This window comes from Tupaia chinensis, unplaced genomic scaffold (assembly GCF_000334495.1).
Source record: "Tupaia chinensis unplaced genomic scaffold, TupChi_1.0 Scaffold143894_1, whole genome shotgun sequence".
Taxonomy (NCBI): Eukaryota; Metazoa; Chordata; class Mammalia; order Scandentia; family Tupaiidae; genus Tupaia; species Tupaia belangeri.
In genome coordinates this window covers 981866-1000692 of record NW_006203745.1, presented here as the reverse complement: position 1 = coordinate 1000692, position 18827 = coordinate 981866, and the positions used below count along the sequence as shown (strand labels likewise).

General features: G+C 37.4%; 1 protein-coding gene and 1 pseudogene across 1 annotated transcript in view; one reads left to right on the top strand and one right to left on the bottom strand.

The window, feature by feature from the left end:
* The window catches only part of CENPC (centromere protein C), a gene marked incomplete in the record, with an annotated part of 81744 nt that overhangs the window by 32512 nt on the left and 30405 nt on the right, over positions 1 to 18827 (bottom strand). Inside the window, 5 exon segments of the mRNA XM_014582879.1 lie at positions 327 to 473; positions 3306 to 3591; positions 10402 to 10566; positions 11636 to 12243; positions 14559 to 14768. Of these exon segments, the coding sequence (XP_014438365.1) occupies positions 327 to 473; positions 3306 to 3591; positions 10402 to 10566; positions 11636 to 12243; positions 14559 to 14768 (1416 nt within the window).
* On the top strand, positions 17153 to 18726 carry LOC114005486 (nucleophosmin-like; annotated as a pseudogene).

Here is an 18827-nt window from a genome sequence, read left to right as displayed (position 1 = left end):
TGAGACCAAACCTAGGGAAGGTTAGCCATACTCAAGAGCCCTGTGGAGATAGCCACGTGGCAAGAAACCAAGATCTACTGTCAACAGCCAGCAAGAAAGACCAGTCAGCAGCCCGAAAAAAATCTTGATTACTACCTCCTGGTTATCTCTGAGCCAGAATTAGTTAGCTAAGCCTCAATTAGATTTCTGATCCACAAAAACTATGGAACAGTTTATATCTGCAAGTCAGTAACAAAATTAAAATTAAGTATTGGCGTAACCTGTTACAAAGCAATCGGTAACTAATATAGTGAATAAATCCTACGATTTTTAGAATGCAAGCATACCTTTCCTCCAAAACTGAAGTCTTAGGCTCTTCTGAATCCAAGTTAGACTCTGTTGGTGACGTGCATGTATTTACACCGGTTTGAGACATTACATTAACATTCTGTTCAGTAATAATGCCATCCTGATCCTTTAAGCTTTCTGCAGATCTATCAAAGTGAAAAGTTTATAATTGTTTATACTTCTCACTAAAATATTTTTTCTAGAAGCAATACATGGAAAGGTATACACAAGATTTAACACTGCTGTTAACAAATACTGTATCACCCTGCTTATTAGGTCCTAAGACTTACAAATAACTCAGGAAGGAAACTCAATTCTAGGACCTACTAAAAGTTTTAATTTGAAAATTCCTAATGAGAAAAAATGATATAGACCAAGATGGAAGTGATTATGGAAGGACAGTGGGAGACACTACCTACAGAGAGCTTACAATGCGTACAACACGTTAACCTATTAATGGTTGAAACCATTAATTTGATAATCCTTGACAGCCTACTGAAGGACAGTAGAGTCCTGAGAGGGACCCAACTGATCTGTTTGGTAGCTGACAGCTAATCAGTTTACTCGAAATGTTACTACAACTAGTACTTCAGTTTATTACTGAAGTATATATTATGTTTCAGGACCCGACCATCAAGAGTAAAAAGAAATAGGATTTGAAGAGAATATTATGAACTCCATGTCAACAAATTAGATAAAAATGGACAAATTCCTAACGGCACACAAATTGCAAACACTGATTTAACAAAAAAACAATCTCAAAATACCTACGAATCAGTAATCAAAAAATTATCCAAGGGGTCAACAACTGGCATGGTGTTAAGGTGCTAGATTTCTACATGGCAGACCATGATTTGAGTCCTGGACCTGGTGGCTGGAAAGTCACACTACACACGTATGTGTGGATACCCAGAATCTCTAAACAGAATGGAGAGGAGATTATGGCATAGCCACCTCCCCAGGGGGTGATTTCTCACTTTCATTCTCTCTGTCTCTCTCTCTCCAGCAAGCACATGTACTCTATGGCAAAGAGAGAGAGAGAAACTACCCACCCACAGAAAAAAAAAAAAAAAAAAAAAAAAAAAAAAAAAAAACCCTCAAAGAAAAGTTCAGCTCCAGATGGCTTTGCTGCTGAATTCATCAAACATTAAAAGAATAGAAATATTCACAAACTCTTTCAAAAACATAAGAGGCTGCTGCTGAATTCATCAAACATTCAAAGAATTAATACAAATATTCACAAACTCTTTCAAAAACAAAAGAGGCTAAACTGTGGTGGGCATAGAGTGGTAGTGCAATGCTAGGCAAGCTAAAAAGCAATGGAAGATCAGGGTCCAGTTTGTAGGCCGACCTGTATACACCAGGTATGCACATATGTGTGCACAATCCTAGCTGGCTAGAAAAGACTAGCAAGATCATAGCATGAGACCCTGTTGAGGGTGCTTGTGTTTTCTTTTTCTTCCTCTCCCTCTCTCTTTGAAAGAAACACTTTACAAGTAACAGAGTATTTCCCAACTCATTTTATAGCCAGTATTATCCTTACAAAAAATAGACAAAGACATCACAAAGTAAGTAAGGATCAGAACAACTCAACTAAACAGTAGCAAATCAATTCTAAGAACACATTAAAACGAGAGAGAGTAAGCAGATATGAGTGGTCTGAAAATGTTAAATAAAAGTATGTATGAAATTTCATTATCTTTAATAATTAAATATACTCGTATATTTTAGAGCGCTCTCATTTATCTTAGTATACCTTTAGCACCTATTTCTATCTCACAAATGTACTAAATATTTGTTGAATGCAAGTTATAGCAAAAAGCAAGAAAGCATAAAGATAATACTTACCTCAATGGGTTGTTAGGATTGAAAAAAATTCATTCTTGTCAAATTTTAAAAATAAATAAATAAGATATATCTCTTAAAAAAAAAAAAATCACTCTCTCTGGCCCTGCCTGCTACTACTCTTCTAGCCATCCTTAAGATCCTAGTATTCCCTAAGATACCAACTTCAGGTTTTCATGGTATACATTTTATTTTTGAGTAATCTATTCTACCCGTAACTTTAATTATTATTGACATGCTGGTATCTATAATATCCAGCTACCATTCTCCTCTGTCTCTTCTGCTTTATTTCCTATATATTTTTTTGGAGAGGTTTTCGCTATAGGGTGCATGCGCTCGCCAGACAGAGAGAGAGAGAGACATAGAGACAGAAAGCGAGAAATCACCCCCCAGGGGGGATGGTCACGCCGCAATCCCTTCTCCTCCATTCTCCTCTCGGGATCTTGGGCACGCACGCACACGTGCCCAGCGTGAGTTCTAAGCCACCGGGTCCGGGACACAAACCACGGTCGACTACGTGGGAGTCCAGCGACATAGCCATTACGCTAACTGCTGGTTCCCTTTATTTCCAATCTTAATCAACACAGAAAGAATGTTGTATCCTAAACGGAAAATATCAAGGGTTTCATTAGATGCGTCTAGCAAATACTTTGCACATAGTAAACACTCAAAAAATGTTAACGATTACCATCTTAAGAGGAAAACTATTAAGATATATTCTTAATTACTGAAATGACACAATCTCATTTAAAAGGACACAACATGAACGGTACACTTAAAAATGATGGAGATGGTAAATTACATTTTTTAACCACAATTAAAAAAAAAAAAGTACCTCTAAGGCAAAAATAATATTCGGCCTATTAAATACTTACAATCTCATGTGCTAAATATTATTTCCTATTTAATGAGGAAACAAGCTCAGAGTACTACTTGGCCCGAGTGTCATCCAATTAATGGCAGAACCTAGATTTAATAGCAGATCTGTCAGAGTATAGTGCCCTATCCTCCCCCCCGTTTTTTTTTTTTTTTTTTTTGCTAAAACTGCCTCTACAAATGATTAAAATAACATAGACATATTACTAAATGTTGAACAACAAAAATAACTATATTGTATACATAATAGTCATTACCTAGAACAATCAAGATTTTTCTTCTTAGCCAGGTCTGCCTCATCCCTTTCCAAAGGCTCATCCTGGGAACAACTGGAAACTTCATCATGGTCAATAATACCTCCAGAATCATTAACATTTAAAAACTTCTGTATCCTTGAGCTGCCTTGAGTAGCTGTCTTCTGCCTTTTAAATGGGACAGTTTTTTTCCTAATTTTCTTCGATGACTGATTTGTTTTCTTAGCAGGTTTTTGCCTTCGGTTCTGACGCATTGATAATTCATTTCTCAATGAAGCAGAAATAGGACCTAAAGGAGTCAATGTTAAGTGAAAGTTAGCAGAACATTTGTCCCCAAGATGTGGCTCACTGAAATACCAACATCATTTACATTCACATATAAACACATACACACACATATCAATCTCAATAGGCTAAATTTGTTTCCAAATTAAATACTTTGAACAATGCAAGTCTTCGATTTATAGATAAGACCCTAGACCTTTCAAATTATCACAAGCTTCAAAAAAAAATCACTCTCTTAGGGTCGGCAGGTGGCGTGGTGGTTAAGGGATCTAGACTCCCATGTGGCCGAGTTTCGAGTCCCGGACCTGGTGGCTTGCTGTCTCTCTCTCTCTCTTCTTCTTCCCCTCCCTTTCTTGTCAAATTTTAAAAATAAATAAGATACCTCTTTTAAAAAAAAAATCACTCTCTGGCTCTGCCTACTACTCTTCTAGCCATCCTTAAGATCCTAGTATTCCCTAAGATACCAACTTCAGGTTTTCATGATATGCATTTTATTTTTGAGGAATCTATTCTACACATAACTTTAATTATTACTGATATGCTGGTATCTATAATATCCAACTACCATTCTCCTCTGTCTCTTCTGCTTTATTTCCTATCTTAATGAACACAGAAAGAACGTTGTGTCCTAAATGGAAAATATCAAGGGTTTCATGATGTAAATATATTAATACTACATATCCAAATACCTAAATCAGAAATCTGAGTCATTCAAGATATCTGTCCCTACCTACAATCAATCCGTAAATCCTGTCAGTTCTACTTTCTTTTTTTCTTTTCTTTTGAATTGCCACAGAGCACATGGGTTTAACAGAGAAATGAAGAGATTGAGAAAGAGGGAGAAAGAGAAAGCATCCGCCAATGGGACATGGTCACATAACAATCCCTTCTCCATCTGTCCATCTTGTTGTGATTTGGGGCAAGATGGATACGTGCCTGGTGTTTTTTTTCAAGCCACCAAGGCCAGGATCCCAACCATGGTAGACTGGTACACCCAGCTCTCTTAACCACTAGGCTACGAGGTTAGCCCCACTTCTACTTTCCTAACGTCTCTCATTTCAAGCTTTCAAGCTCTCTGGCCTGTTATTAGCAGATGAATTTAATATTCCTCTAGCCTTATTCTTCAATCCATTCTTCACAATGCTTTAAGAATCATCTTTGAAGAACAAAAATTGGATTATTACAACCCTACTTAAAATTTTTAGTGATTATCTAGAGCTTAAAGATAAGTCCAAGGGGCCAGCAGATGGTGTAGCAGTTACGACCCTATACTGCCAAATGGCTGACTACAGCTTGAGTTCTGAACCTGGTGGTTTGAAACTCAGGCCATTAGTGTGTGCATGCAGGCTCAAGATGGGGGGACAGCAGGTGGTGTGGTGGTTAAGAGCACCAAACTCCCACATGGCTGACCTTGGTTCGAGTACCAGACCTGACGGCTTGCTTTCTCACTTTCCCTCCCTCTCTCTCTCTCTTGCTTACTCCCTCTATGGTCAAATTAAAATAAATAACTAAATAAATAAAGTTAAATAAAATAATAAAAATTTTTTAAAAAATCCCAGGAGGAGAAGGGATTGTGGTGTGCCCATTCTCCCTAGGTGGTGATTTTCACTTTCTCTCTCACTACTTATCCCTGTCTCTCTCTCTCTCTGTCTCTCTCTCTCTGCCTATGTGTCCTAAGGCAAAAAACTCTTAAGAAAAAAAAACAAACAAAAAAGACTAAGTCTAAATACTTTCAACATTGATTTCTACATGTAGAGTTTGCTTATGAAGCACAATTCTCAATTCCTCCTTTTCAGAACAAATGAATCAAAAAAATCCAAAGCAATGAACTATTTCCAGTTTATTGAAAACATTGGTTCTCAAAAACAGTTTCTAGACCAGCAGGATGAGCGTTATCTGGAAATTTGTTTGAAATTTCTACAGAGTTAAAAACTCACAAAGTAGGGCCCAGCAATCTGTTTTAACAAGCCCTCCAGATCATTGTGGGCCACACTAAAAAAATAAAAGAATACCAAGTTCTGAGCTCCAGATTGCTGCATGTATTATTTGTGCTTAAATATTCCAGTCTTTCTCACCCCACCAGACCACTTTGTCCACTCCTAATTCATACCTTCAGGAAATTTTCCCTAATTCTCAAGTCTTAGGGTAGCTCTTTTAACTCTTTGATAATGCTAATCACTATCCCCCTCCAAGATACTCACAATTCCTGGGGACAAAGGTACTGACTTGTTGTTTAACCTATCTCTACAATCCCAATGATTAACAACAAAGGGCAAGACTGTGGTGAAACATGAGAGTAGCCTCCTGTGGAAAATTTAAGAAAGTACTTACTTGTGAGGTTGTGCAAGTACTTATATAACCCTGAGACCAAGTGTCTCCTTAAATTTTCCACTCTAGTTCCTTACTGTGTTACCCTTGTCCGGGTCCTGACTTGCACCATTCCTGTCTCACAACAAGCACTCAAATACTTTTTCAGATATATGAAAGGACAACAGCTTGGGACAAGTTATGGTTTTCTGGACTTCGGACTTCAGTTTCTTCCATCAAAAGGAGTTTATTAGACTGTAATATCTATAAGCATTGCTCCACATTTGTGACTTCTAGTTTAATAAAAAAAAAAAAAATGCAACATATACGGCTGATCCTGTGGCCTACTGGTAGAGGGAGCCAGATCACACATTGCCAACCTAGAGGATCAAATCCTAGTTCCAGTGGTTGGAGAAATACATTGGGTGGGTGTAACTGCATGATCAAAATCCCAACAGAATGTAAAAGTGGAGAAGGGATTGTAGCACGACACACCCCATCAAGGGGTGCTTTCTCCCAATCTTTTTTCTCCCTCTCTCTGGTAGGTACATGCACCCTCCAGTAAACTGAGGAAAAAAAAAAATCGATATCTATCTTGGGACTGATGACTTTCTAAGTCCTTTTTGATAAGGCTCATGTTCTAGAAAATTGATCCTGTCTCCATATTGTTTCACTCTCATCTACGACATTACATTTCAAACAACCTAGGGCAGAAAAGTGAGTTCCACAAAACACTAATTGTGTAGTTAAAATTTTAATACTTACTATATGCCAACTACTATGCCAACTGTACCTAATCCTTTTAAGACTCAGTGAGGGGGCTGGCCCCACAGTGCAGTGGTTAGGTACTGCACAGAAGCCAAAGCCCACATGATCTACCGGAGTTCATGTCCCAGTCCAGGAGCTTGAAAATTTCACATGAGGAGAGAGGGTGCACCAGAGAAAAGATAAGACACCTGTATGCTCAGTGACAGAGATTTGGATGAAAAGGATTACAATATGATCAAGCCCAGTTGAGGGGTACTTTCACTATTCCTCTTTTTCTCTGGCCAGAACACAGAACAAAACAAAACAAACATGAATGAAGTAGGGGTATTCGTAATCATGTTACAGTATGAGAAACTAAATAATCTACCCATAATGGAAGAGTCATAACTTGAACTCAGATCTGACTCCAAAATACTACAAGGGGCCACAGCAGAACAGATCCCAATGATTCAATGATTTATAACAAGGACTCATAAATGTGCCTTATTTGTATAGTTTCTCATTTCTTGATCTAAATGTTCCACAATCAAGAGTATTTGCATATGTAAGGTGTTACCTAATCATCTATAATCTTCTTAGGATTGCCTCCTTAAAAAATATGAAATTGTTGGGGATGGCAAGTGACATGGTGGTCAAGATGCTGGACTCCCATACTGTGTTTTGAGTCCCAAACTGGCAGTTTGCTTTTTCACCCTCCTTTCTGACTCTCTGGTCAAATTGAGGAATAATAATAAATAAAATTAAAATAAATAATGCTCTTTAAAAAATTACAATTTTGCAAAACCAATGAATGTTTTGTATTGTGAAGAAGAGAGGCAGGCCCAAAAAAATTATTCTAGAAAGGCCTATTGCAAAGTAAACCCTTGACTAGCATCTGGGGACTTCAAATTTCAGTAGGATTCCCACTGATTCAACTGACAAGCATGGTTTAGTGTGCCTAAACTGCTAGTGTAAAAAGTATGGGTTTTCTTGAATACTTGCTGTCCTTCAGAAAGTCTGTAATTTTAGCACTTGCTAGGCAGAGTGCACCTATGTGACAATCCCTAATAAAAGTCTTGGGCACAAAGGTCTCTAATAAACTTCCCTTGTCGACAACATTTCACACATTTATTTTAACTTATTGCTGGTGGAATTAGGCACCTAGTGCAACCAGTGGAGAAGAATTCTTGAAGTTTGCACTGATTTTCTTCAGACTTAGCCCATATTATTTTTCTGCTGATTTTGCTTTGTATCCTTCTGCCTAAAAAAAAAATATAGCTATAGGCCAATATCTTCTAGCAAATTACCAGACTTGGGGGTGGTCTCAGGCATCCCAACACCAGTTATTTGCCTTTTTATGCCTAATAAATGAAACTATAGTCAACTAGATGATACATTCCTTGGTGGCAAGAAATCATTTTATTAATCCTCACTACCAAACAGCTAGATTAACATACCCCTGAGCACATTCACTGAGTTCTATATAAAGGATGGAAAAAAAACAAAAACAAAAACAAAAAACAATGCCCAAAGCAATCTAAGTGTTCTTAGTAGACTGTTTTTTCCTCAACACCTCATGGTCACATCAAAACTTAAAACCCACAGTTCTCTCTATACCTCCCCTCAAGTCTAATCATATTATTGCTGACTTATGGTTTACCTCAGTTGCCACAGAAATGCAAGCTTCCTACCATAATATGACTCTCTCATCTCCCCCAACCTCTCTAAATTGTTCTACTACACTGTTGGTCTTTAGCCCTGGATGCACAATTATAATAATCTGGGGCTACTTTAAAAATATGAAATTGTTGGGGCCGGCAGATGGCATAATAGTTACATCAACGGACTCCCATGTAGTCAACCGCAGTTCAAGTCCCAGACCTGGTGGCTTAAAACTCACACCAGGAACGTGTGCATGCATGCCCAAAATCCCAAGAGGAGAATGGATTAGAAGGGACTGAAGTGTAGTCTTCCTTCCAGGAAGATGGTTTATCACTTTCCTTCTCTATTTCTGGCTGCAAGCACATGCACCCTATAGCAAACTAAAACAACAATAACAACAACAAATAACCTAACCTCTGAGGTGATGGTATGAAGAGATCAAATGTTTGGGAGGTGACTAATCATGAAGGATCTGTCCTCATGAATGGATTAGTGCCTCTATAAAAAGGCCTAATGGAATCTGCTTCTTCCATCAGGTGAGGACACATAGAAGGTGTTATCTATTAAGGAAAGAGTCCTCACCAGACACTGAATTGCTGTTACCTTGATCTCAGACTTGAAGTCTCCAGAAATGTAACCAATAATTTCTGCTATCTGTAAGTTACCCAAAATGATAAAAGCAGAGACCCACTCCAGAACAAATCTATCAGAGTTTCTGTGGGTGATACTCAGATAGTTTTAGCTCTACAGATCTGCTATCTTGGTCACTCACATTCATTCATTTAAGATTTTATTTTGTCGCATCACCACTCTGAAAACATTCTTGATATTCTGAATACTCAAGACTTCTAAAATCTTTACTCTGTATCCCACCATAGCCTCTCCTTCCCAGAGTCATGCATGAGATCACTTGCTACAATACTTCTATAACTTTGGTTTCAATAATCCCACTATCTGACCTTACTTCTTGACCTTCTAAGACTGCCAGTCCATTAACTTTGCTGTCTTCTGAATAACCTTCAGTTCTCTCACATCTTTCCCTCTGACATCTTCCCCCTAACTCTCTGCTCAATAAACCCAATATATCTAAGAGATATCTCAAAATAAATACATCAGCCTGAAATCTTGATATCCTCTCCAAATCTGCTTCTCTCACACCTTTTCTCTTCTTAGTCATCAGTACCTTCTCTGGTCTACTAAATCCTTCCAAAACAAAACAAAACAAAACAAAACAAAACACCTGTGAGCAAGCAATGCCTTTCTCTTGATCCAATCCACAGTACTTCCTCTATGTTACCTTCAAAAATATCCAGAATCCAACCACTCTCATCTTTTCATTTTACTAACCCCCTAAAATTAGTCACAGGTTTCCATTTTTCCCAGTCTGTTCACTCTCAACGTAGTAGCAAGAATGATCCTTTCAAAGTTGAGTCAATCATGTCACATTATTACGTAGCTATTATTTATCATGGCTGACTTTCACCTCTCCCGGCTTACTTTTTCTTTACTCTCATCTCTCCCGGCTTACTCTTCTTCAGTCACTCTGGTCTTCTTGACATTCCTCAGTCATGCCAATCAAACATGCTCCATTTGTAAAGGACTTTTACAAGTATTTTTCCCTGGGCTTGGAATGGTTTACTCCCAAGTTACTGCATGGGCTTCATCCCTTTCATTCGTATATATGCTCTGAAAGATCTTAAAGATCTTATCATACAAATAGTATCCCACTCTATCCTCCTTGTCTATCCCCATATCCCTGTCACCTACAGCCCATCCTTCTCTCCTATCGACTTTATCTTTTATCTACACCTATTACTGCATGAATACTTCTCTATGTTGTCTTCCTGTATACACTTTAAGTTCTGGGAGAGCAGAGACTTTTGGTTTATGACTTTGTTTTTGATAAATATAGTCCTAAATTTAGAATACTGTATATGTTATAATATGAAGTAATTCCTCTATAACTAGTTTAATATTTCCATTGCCAATCTAATTTAATTAGGTCCTCTGCATAATGGGAATGTAAATCAAACAAAGCCCCTTACCAAATGATTTTTAAGGAGCTCTTAATAAACATTATTTAAATAACAACACTTACTCTGCTCTGATTTTACCACCCACCAATCAGATGGACACCTGGAAATTCTTCTACTTCTTGTGACAGTCAAAGTGACTCCTTCGGGTTCAACTTTGTTCTTGGATCCACTAGAAAATCGTTTCTTCTTAGATTCTTCTTTATCTTTTTTGGTGCTATTTTTGCTTCCTAAAATAAAGAAAAACATAAATACAATTCATAGTCCATTGAACCAGACCTTTTAGAGAACCACAACATCTTTAAAAAACAACAACAAAATTCTCAGTTACAGTAACTTTTAAATTGATCCCATGGTCTTCTTTTTGTCCCTCACACGCACTTTTTTTTTTTTTTTTTTTAATGAGAAAGACATAGGTATCTATGACAGAGTTTTATTGCCGTCCTCCTGCTCTGGCCTTCTAGTTAGACAGGACCACACAGGTGCACAACTACACCAAACCTATTTTTTTAGGTTGGGTCAGGGGAACTAATACAGGCCTTTCATGTGGCCCCAGTCAACACAGAGCTGCACCCTCCTGCTAGTGCCACTGTGGCAGGACACTTGCTCATTCACTCATCAATTTTTGTGATTTCAGTTCCTAGTACAGGCTCTTAACATTTGATGAGTGAATGACAAGAGTATAGTGTTTCCATCTGTATAATAGCCCCACACTGTCCTGGATTTTTTCCCTTCAATTTATATTTTAGGAACCATAAAGAATTTATGATTCTGAGTTATTCACTTTCTAGTAACTAACCTGTTTACTGATCTTTCCCTTTAACTTCTCCAAGTACATATGCTACCATTTTAGAAACTAAACAAAAATCAAATGAATCAGAATTGAACTACATATAAAATAAAGAGATTCTAGCAAAGAGTCTGTAGACTTTTTGTAGATTAGGTTTACTACTATGCCGCTTTCCTAAAGAGAAGCAGGAATATTTTAAAAAGTAAATGGTGGACGGGAGCAGCAGTTAGCGTAATGGCTGTGTCGCTGGACTCCCATGTAGTCGACCATGGTTCGAATCCTGGACCCAGTGGCTTAAACTCATGCCAGGTGTGTGTGCGTGCATGCACAAGATCCCGAGAGGAGAATGGAGAAGGAATTGTGGTGTGGCCATCCCCCCTTGTGGGGGGTTGATTTCTTGCTTTCTGTCTCTCTGTCTGTCTTTCTGGCAAGCGCACGCACCCTATAGCAAAAACCTCCCCTCCCCCAAAGGAAGTGGTAGAATAGTCATAGTTAATATAAACACTTACCCATAGATGGCATCTGTTTTTTTGAAATACGATTATTTCTCTTCTCTTCACACTCTTCTGTATTTCTATCTGAATTTCTTTGTAACTTCTTTTGGGCAATATGTGACATATTTCCATCTTTGGATTGTCCTACATCAAGCTGATCTTTGTCTATACTGTCCTTCGATTTTGTTCTTTGTTTTTGTTTTACAGTCCTTTTGTTTCCGGGTGATTTTTCTGCATTCTCAGAACACATTTTATATTTTGTAGATCTACAACTATTTTCCATTTCATCTGTTAAAGCACAATTTGTACAGAGATTTTCTTGATCAGAGGGCTGAGATTTCTCTACTGGGTGAGCTCCATGTGAATGTATACCATTAGTCAAAGTCTCAGGTAGTACACTATGATGTTTTTCTCTTGACTTCTTAGCTTGAAGAGGTGCAGGGTTCTCAGCAGGGGATACTGGGCGTTGATTCAGATGCCCTGCCTTTCTTGGTATCGTAATCCAAGATCGACTAGCAAAACTTCTCTCTGACCCATCAATTATAAATTCATCCTCTAACAACTTCAGATCACTTGGAGAAGATGAATGAGTTGGAGCAGGTGCTATATGCCTAACAATGGGACTAAAACAGGATACTACTTTAATAGCTCAAAAATATGAAGATTTTACTCTTTTTAAGAAAATAATCTCTACAGGAAATAAAATCTACATATTTTTTTAAAAGAGCAGTTCATATGTCTCCTGATCAGTAATACCAAGAGAATCTCTGTCCCAACTCACACATTTTTCTATCTAATCATCTCCATTTATAACACTTAAGGAATCATAGAAGCCTAGATGTCAACTAATTTGATCCTTCTCTCTTATATATACTAAAAAAACTGAAAACCAGAGATGTATAATTATAACCCAAATAAACTGCTTCACAGTTACACATATTCATCTTATTTGTTTGCACAGATATCTTTTGGAGCCTGAATTTCTTCATATCCAACATAAGGGTAGACAAGATAATTTCTAAGAAATCTCCAAGTCTAATATTCTAAAAGAATACTATTAAAATTGTAAGAGATCAGGAGTGATGTCTTCTAATCTTTTTTTTTTTTAATACTTCATAGGACTTCATACACAGAAGTACCGATTATAAAAATTACTAACGTCACTAGGACTGGCCTCATGGCCTGTTGGTTAACGGAGCCAGTTCCCACATGGCCAACTCTGTGGTTTGAATATTGACTGTCTTGAGAAACACAAGTTCATATTTTGGGATGCACACCCAAACTTCAGACAGGATGAAGAAATGGAAGAAAAAGGACTGTGGCATGCATGCCCCCCAGGGTGATAGTTCTCCCTCTCCCTGTCTTTCTCAGGCAAACAAATGTGCCTTCCGGCAAAATTTTAAAAAATTAATTAATATTACTATTATGTAAAAATATTATATAAAAACCCATTTTAAGTTTGAATATTTTACATATATATACATAATTTTAAAATATTATCAGTATGGTATAAAATAAATGGAGTATACCTAGAATGGCAGCAAAAGCACAGAAGACATCTAGTGCCAAAGAAACAGGGGAAAACTTATGACAAAACATGCAATGCCATAGAATCATAGAAGGTCAAATAATGTTTCCCCACTCTAGCCCTCTTTCTACAAACCCCTAACCCCAAAACTCATTTGTCTTGGTAAAACAAAGAAAGCCTAAATTATAAATATTATCATTATTTCCTACACACACTCTCTAACTGGCAAATATGCATGCTTTCTGGTGGTTAAGAAAAAGAACACACAAAACAATTTCCTAACATATTCATTAATACTCTAATATCACAGGATCTAGAAGAAAACTAAACCCTTACAGGACTTAGGTGTTAATCCACTAAGACATATAAAAAACAGCAGAACAATGAGGCATGAAGCTACTTAAAAAACACTGAAGTGGAACTTAGAAAAACCTATAAGCCTAGTGTGGACCTTAAAAGAAAATGAAGACTGGCAAATGCCAAGAAATAAGTGTAAATGTCTATGACCAAGTGGGTAGAAACATTTGACAAGGGAGAGTAAAGCCCTTAAATGTCAGTTGAGAAATCTGTAGTTTACTAGTGGTTCTCAATCCTGGCTAGTGCTGAATCTAGGTAACTCTACCATGCAGCCAGGGACAGAAAAATCACTGTATGGTTACTACAGCACCAATAGAAGTTTTTAAATAGGCCAGAGCATATTAACATTTTAGAACTATAACTTTTTTGATGAAATCAGAAAAAACATTTAAACATATGATAGTAAAATACAGGCACATTTACATAATTCTATTAGTTGTTGGAAAAGTCATGACATATTTTTCTATGCAAAAATGCATCATAACTTTTTCAACAACCCAATATATCAAATTACTGCCTTAATTACTTGGCATCATATAGAAGAGCTAAATGCACTGACAGGCAGAAGCAGTAAGAACTAAATAAACTCATTTTCTTTCACATCTAATTTATATCCATTGAAGGATGGCTCTGGGGTGATTTACTAGTAAGAAACTACCTCACCTTTACAGGCCAGGTAAAATCTTTAAAAGATTTATTTCTGGGACCAGCAGGTGATATAATGGCTATGTTGCTGGACTCTCATGTAGTCCACCGCGGTTTGAGTCCCAGACCTGGTGGCTTAAACTCACGCCAGACGCGTGTGTGCCTAAGAACCCGAGAGGAGAATGGAGGAGAAGGGATTGCGGCATGGCTATCCCCCTTTGAGGGGTGATTTCTTCCTTTCTCTCCCTCTCTTTCTGGTGAGCACACGTGCCCTATAGCGAAAAACCTCTCAAAAAAAAAAAAAAAAAAGGATTTATTTATGAGTTAAGTAACCCCAGAAATCCTTAGAAATGGTTCATAGGCTATAAAAGAAAAAATGCCTCAAAGGACAGTTTCATCATAACTCACCTGGATTCACCTTTTCTTTTTACAGTTTCTAAAAACAATGTTGAAAAACTCTTTTTAGCTTGTGGCTGAATTTCATGTTCTGAGTCTTGCAGTCTTTCCTGGGATGTTACTGAGAGTTTCCTTTCTGGTTGTTCTGATATTTTATCTACTTCAGATATTTTATTCTCTATTTCTACTTTCTTCAAAACATCTTTATCTTCAAAGTTCAACCTAAAAGGATAAAAAGAACGTAAGTTGAACAACTACCCTATGTTTGCTGAATTATGAGTCTTTTTGAATTCTCTTAAAGTGATATAGACCACTTATAAAATTCTGTACTGAGCCTGGTGATTAAGGAACCAGATTCCCACATGGCCAGTCATGTAGGCACACGTGCTTTCTCTCCCTCTTTCTGTTCTCTCTCTGGCAAGGGTATATGTCCTATAGCAACAGAAAAAAAAAAAATTAAATGCCAAGAAATGTCTAGGTTAGAGAACACCTGAATTTTCAAAAATGTAAATCTCTCTCTTCTCTGAGCACTGGGGCAGACCACATTCTGAATAGCAAAGTCTAGAATACACTCAATTCCTTGGTTCCAGATATCACATTAAGGCTCTAGATGGAAATTATACTTGTTGCAAAAATCTCCAGTACAAAGGACCTTGAACAATCTGCTTTGTTTCTTGAAGGCCAAAGGGAAAGGGCCATGAAATGAAACAGGGTTTACCACAATTCAAACCTCAATAATAGTTACGCTTTGCTGCCGCATAAATGACCTAATACACACCTACTCTTGCAATTACATATAACATGGGGGAAATATAAACTGTTTCTCCTAGGAAGTTATAGAAAACTTTCTATCAGAACAAAAAAAAATCTATTCACAAATGAGAAAAGTTAACACCCCAAATCTGAAGCACACTTGAATGCCTTCCTGTTAATTATAAAGGGGTTAATATACAAGGGGTCTTTAAAAAGTTCATGAAAAATGCAGAAACATCATAAACTGCACAAATATCAAAAATTTTTTCCACAAAAACAACTTCATTCTTAAATTCCATTTTCCTCCAAGTTTTTAAAGTGTATTAATTTATTTCTTCCATGAGACAAAAAGAGCAAGGGAAAGAGAGATAGATACCTTCAATAGGATCCTTGTGCCATGATTTACCTCCAGCCTCAATCAGTCCACATTGAAGGGATATACACACACACACATAAACACACACACACACACACATACATACACACCTGGAATGTACAAAGAGGCCCCAAGACATGAACCCAGGACCTTACTATGTAAGCTGCACCACTGTCTAGCCCCTTTTGAAGTTCCTTTGTTATTTAATATATTTTTCAATAGCATAATGTTCCTTAATCCTTGCAACAAAACCATATAAAAATACTAAATTACTATTTTTTAATATAAAAGGTAAGAGTTTTAAAGTAGCATTAATATTGTTTAGATAAAAGATTACCTTTTTTTGGGTTTCAGAGAAATCTCTGCACTTGAAGAAAGTGTATTTACTGAATTTTTTAAAGTGTAAGTCTCTCTCTTTTTGGCAATAGATGAAATAGCATTTTCTGATACAGATGTTTTTGCATCCAAAAAAACAGAAGGCGAGCCAACAGATAAGTAAAATTCTTCATCAGCTTCATTATGATGACTATTTTGTTTTCTGCTTGACATTTTTTTCCAGTCGTGTGTATTTTTAGAACTAGCATGAGTTGCCAGAATTTCTGGATGAGCTTCAGGGGCCTGAACTAGAAGAAAATTACATGAAGATACTTGTAAATTAAAAATATAACATTATAATGAAACATACTTTTTAAAATTCAGGAATAATTTAAAAGAAAGTCCTCAGAAGATTCATGGATCATCGTGCTGATCAAAGCACAATTGGTTCAAAGATCTATAATTAAAATATACAAGTTCTTAAAAAGTTCTAGTTAATGAAATTAATCAACTGAAACATGTATTTGGTCTACAGTTTCTGAACTTTTGAAGTAAATTCTCAAACATAGAAAATCCACAAATTTATTGATACCGTCTAGAGATTAGAATAAACTATACACAGTTAAAATAATGAAGTGACCTAAAAAATCATGGGATTCTTCTACCTTTAGGTCAGTTACAGCAGCTAGATGAGCACACACACACATATACATAGATATAACAGGTATATATATAAAATAAGATGTCTTTAAGTATGTACACATAAATGTAACAGAGCTATAATGACATGTACCCGTATACACATATATGCATATATCTATCTACCTATTTATATATTGGGTTGTTGGAAAAATCATGGTATTTTGCTATGCAAAAATGTGTCATGACTTTTCTGATAACCCAATACAAACAGAACATATATATACTTTTTATTTTTTTAGAGAGATTTTGCTATAGGGTATGTGCACTTGCTGGAGAGACACAGAAAGAGACAGAGAGACAGAAAGCAAAAAATCACCCCCCAAGGAGGATGGGCCATGCCACAATCCATTCTCATTCATACTCCTCTCAGGATTTTGGACATCATACACACATGCCAGGCATGAGTATCAAGCTCCAGGTCCAGGATTCAAACCGTGGTCAGGCCAGCGGCATAACCATTATGTCATCTGCTAGTTCCTACACAGGTACTCTTAACCATCAACATTAAAAAGTAAAGTAAGGGCCTGAAGTGATTCTGTCCTGCGTGGCTGTTCAGGAGTCATAGTCGTTTACCTCCATCTGCCTTCTCCACCTAAGTGCGTACCACCACCCCATAGAAAATTCAATGGATGTGGACATGAGCCCTCTGAGGCCCCAGTACTATCTTTTCAGTTGTGAACTAAAGGCCAACAAAGATTATCGCTTTAAAGTGGATAATGATGAAAATGAACACCAGTTATCTTTAAGAATGGTCAGTTTAGGGGCTGATGCAAAGGATGAATTACAATTGTTGAAGCAGAAGTAATGACTTATGAAGGCAGTCCAATTAAAGTAACACTGGCAACACCGAAAATATCTGTACAGACAACAATTTCCTTTGGGAGCTTTGAAATAATACCACCTGTGGTCTCACGGTGGAAGTATGGTTCAGGGCCTGTACATGTTAGTGGACAGCACTTAGCTCTAGAGGAAGATGAAGAGTCAGAAGAAGAGGAGGCTGACGGGCCCAGCAGGTGGCATAATGGTTATGTCGCTGGACTCCCATGTAGTCGACTGCAGTTAAAGTCCCAGACCCAGTGGCTTAAACTCACACTGGGCACATGTGCGTGCGTACCCAAGATCCCCAGAGGAGAATGGAGGAGAAGTGATTGTGGCGTGGCTATCCCTCCTGGGGAGTGATTTCTTGCTTTCTGTCCCTCTGTCTCTGTCTTTCTGGCAAGCACATGCACCCTATAGCAAAACCTTTCATAAAAAAAAAAAAGAGGAGGAGGATGTGAAACTCGCTAAGTATATCTGGAAAGTGATATGTCCCTGGAAGTGGCAGCAAGATTCCACAGAAAAAAATAAAATTTGCTGCTGATGAAGATGATGACGATGACAAAGATAATGATGTTGAAGATGAGGAAACAGAAGGAAAAGCTCCAGTGAAGAAATCTGTATGAGATATCCCTGGCAAAAATGCTCAAAAATCAAACCAGAATAGAAAAGACTCAAAACCATCAACATCAAGATCAAGTGGTCAGGACCAGCAGTTAATTTAATGGCTATGTTGCTGGACTCCCACGTAGCTGACCACAGTTCGAGTCCCGGACCCGATGGCTTAAATTCATGCTGGGCACATGTGCATGAGCACCCAAGATCCCGAGAGGAGAAAGGAGGAGAAGGGATTGTGGCATGGCCATCCCCCCTGGGGGGTGATTTCTCGCTTCTTGTCTTTATGTCTCTCTCTGTCTTTCTGGCGAGCATACATGCCCTGTAGCAAAAACCTCTCCAAGAAAAGAAAAGGAAATAAAAAGATCAAATGGTCAATAATCATAAAAAACAAACAAACAAAAACAGGGAAAAACTCCTAAGACACCAAAAGGACCTAATTCTGTAGATGACATTAAAGCAAAAATGCACACAGGTAGAAAAACATGTGGTTCTCTTCCCAAAGTAGAAGCCAAGTTTATCAATTACATGAAGAATTATTTCCAGATGACTGACCAGGAGACTATTCAAGATCTCTGGCAGTGGAGGAGGAAGTCTCTTTAAGAAAATAGTTTAAACAGTGTTAAAATTTTCCGTCTTATTTCATTTCTGTAACAGTTGATATCTGGCTGTCCTTCTTATAATGCAGACTGAGAACTTTCCCT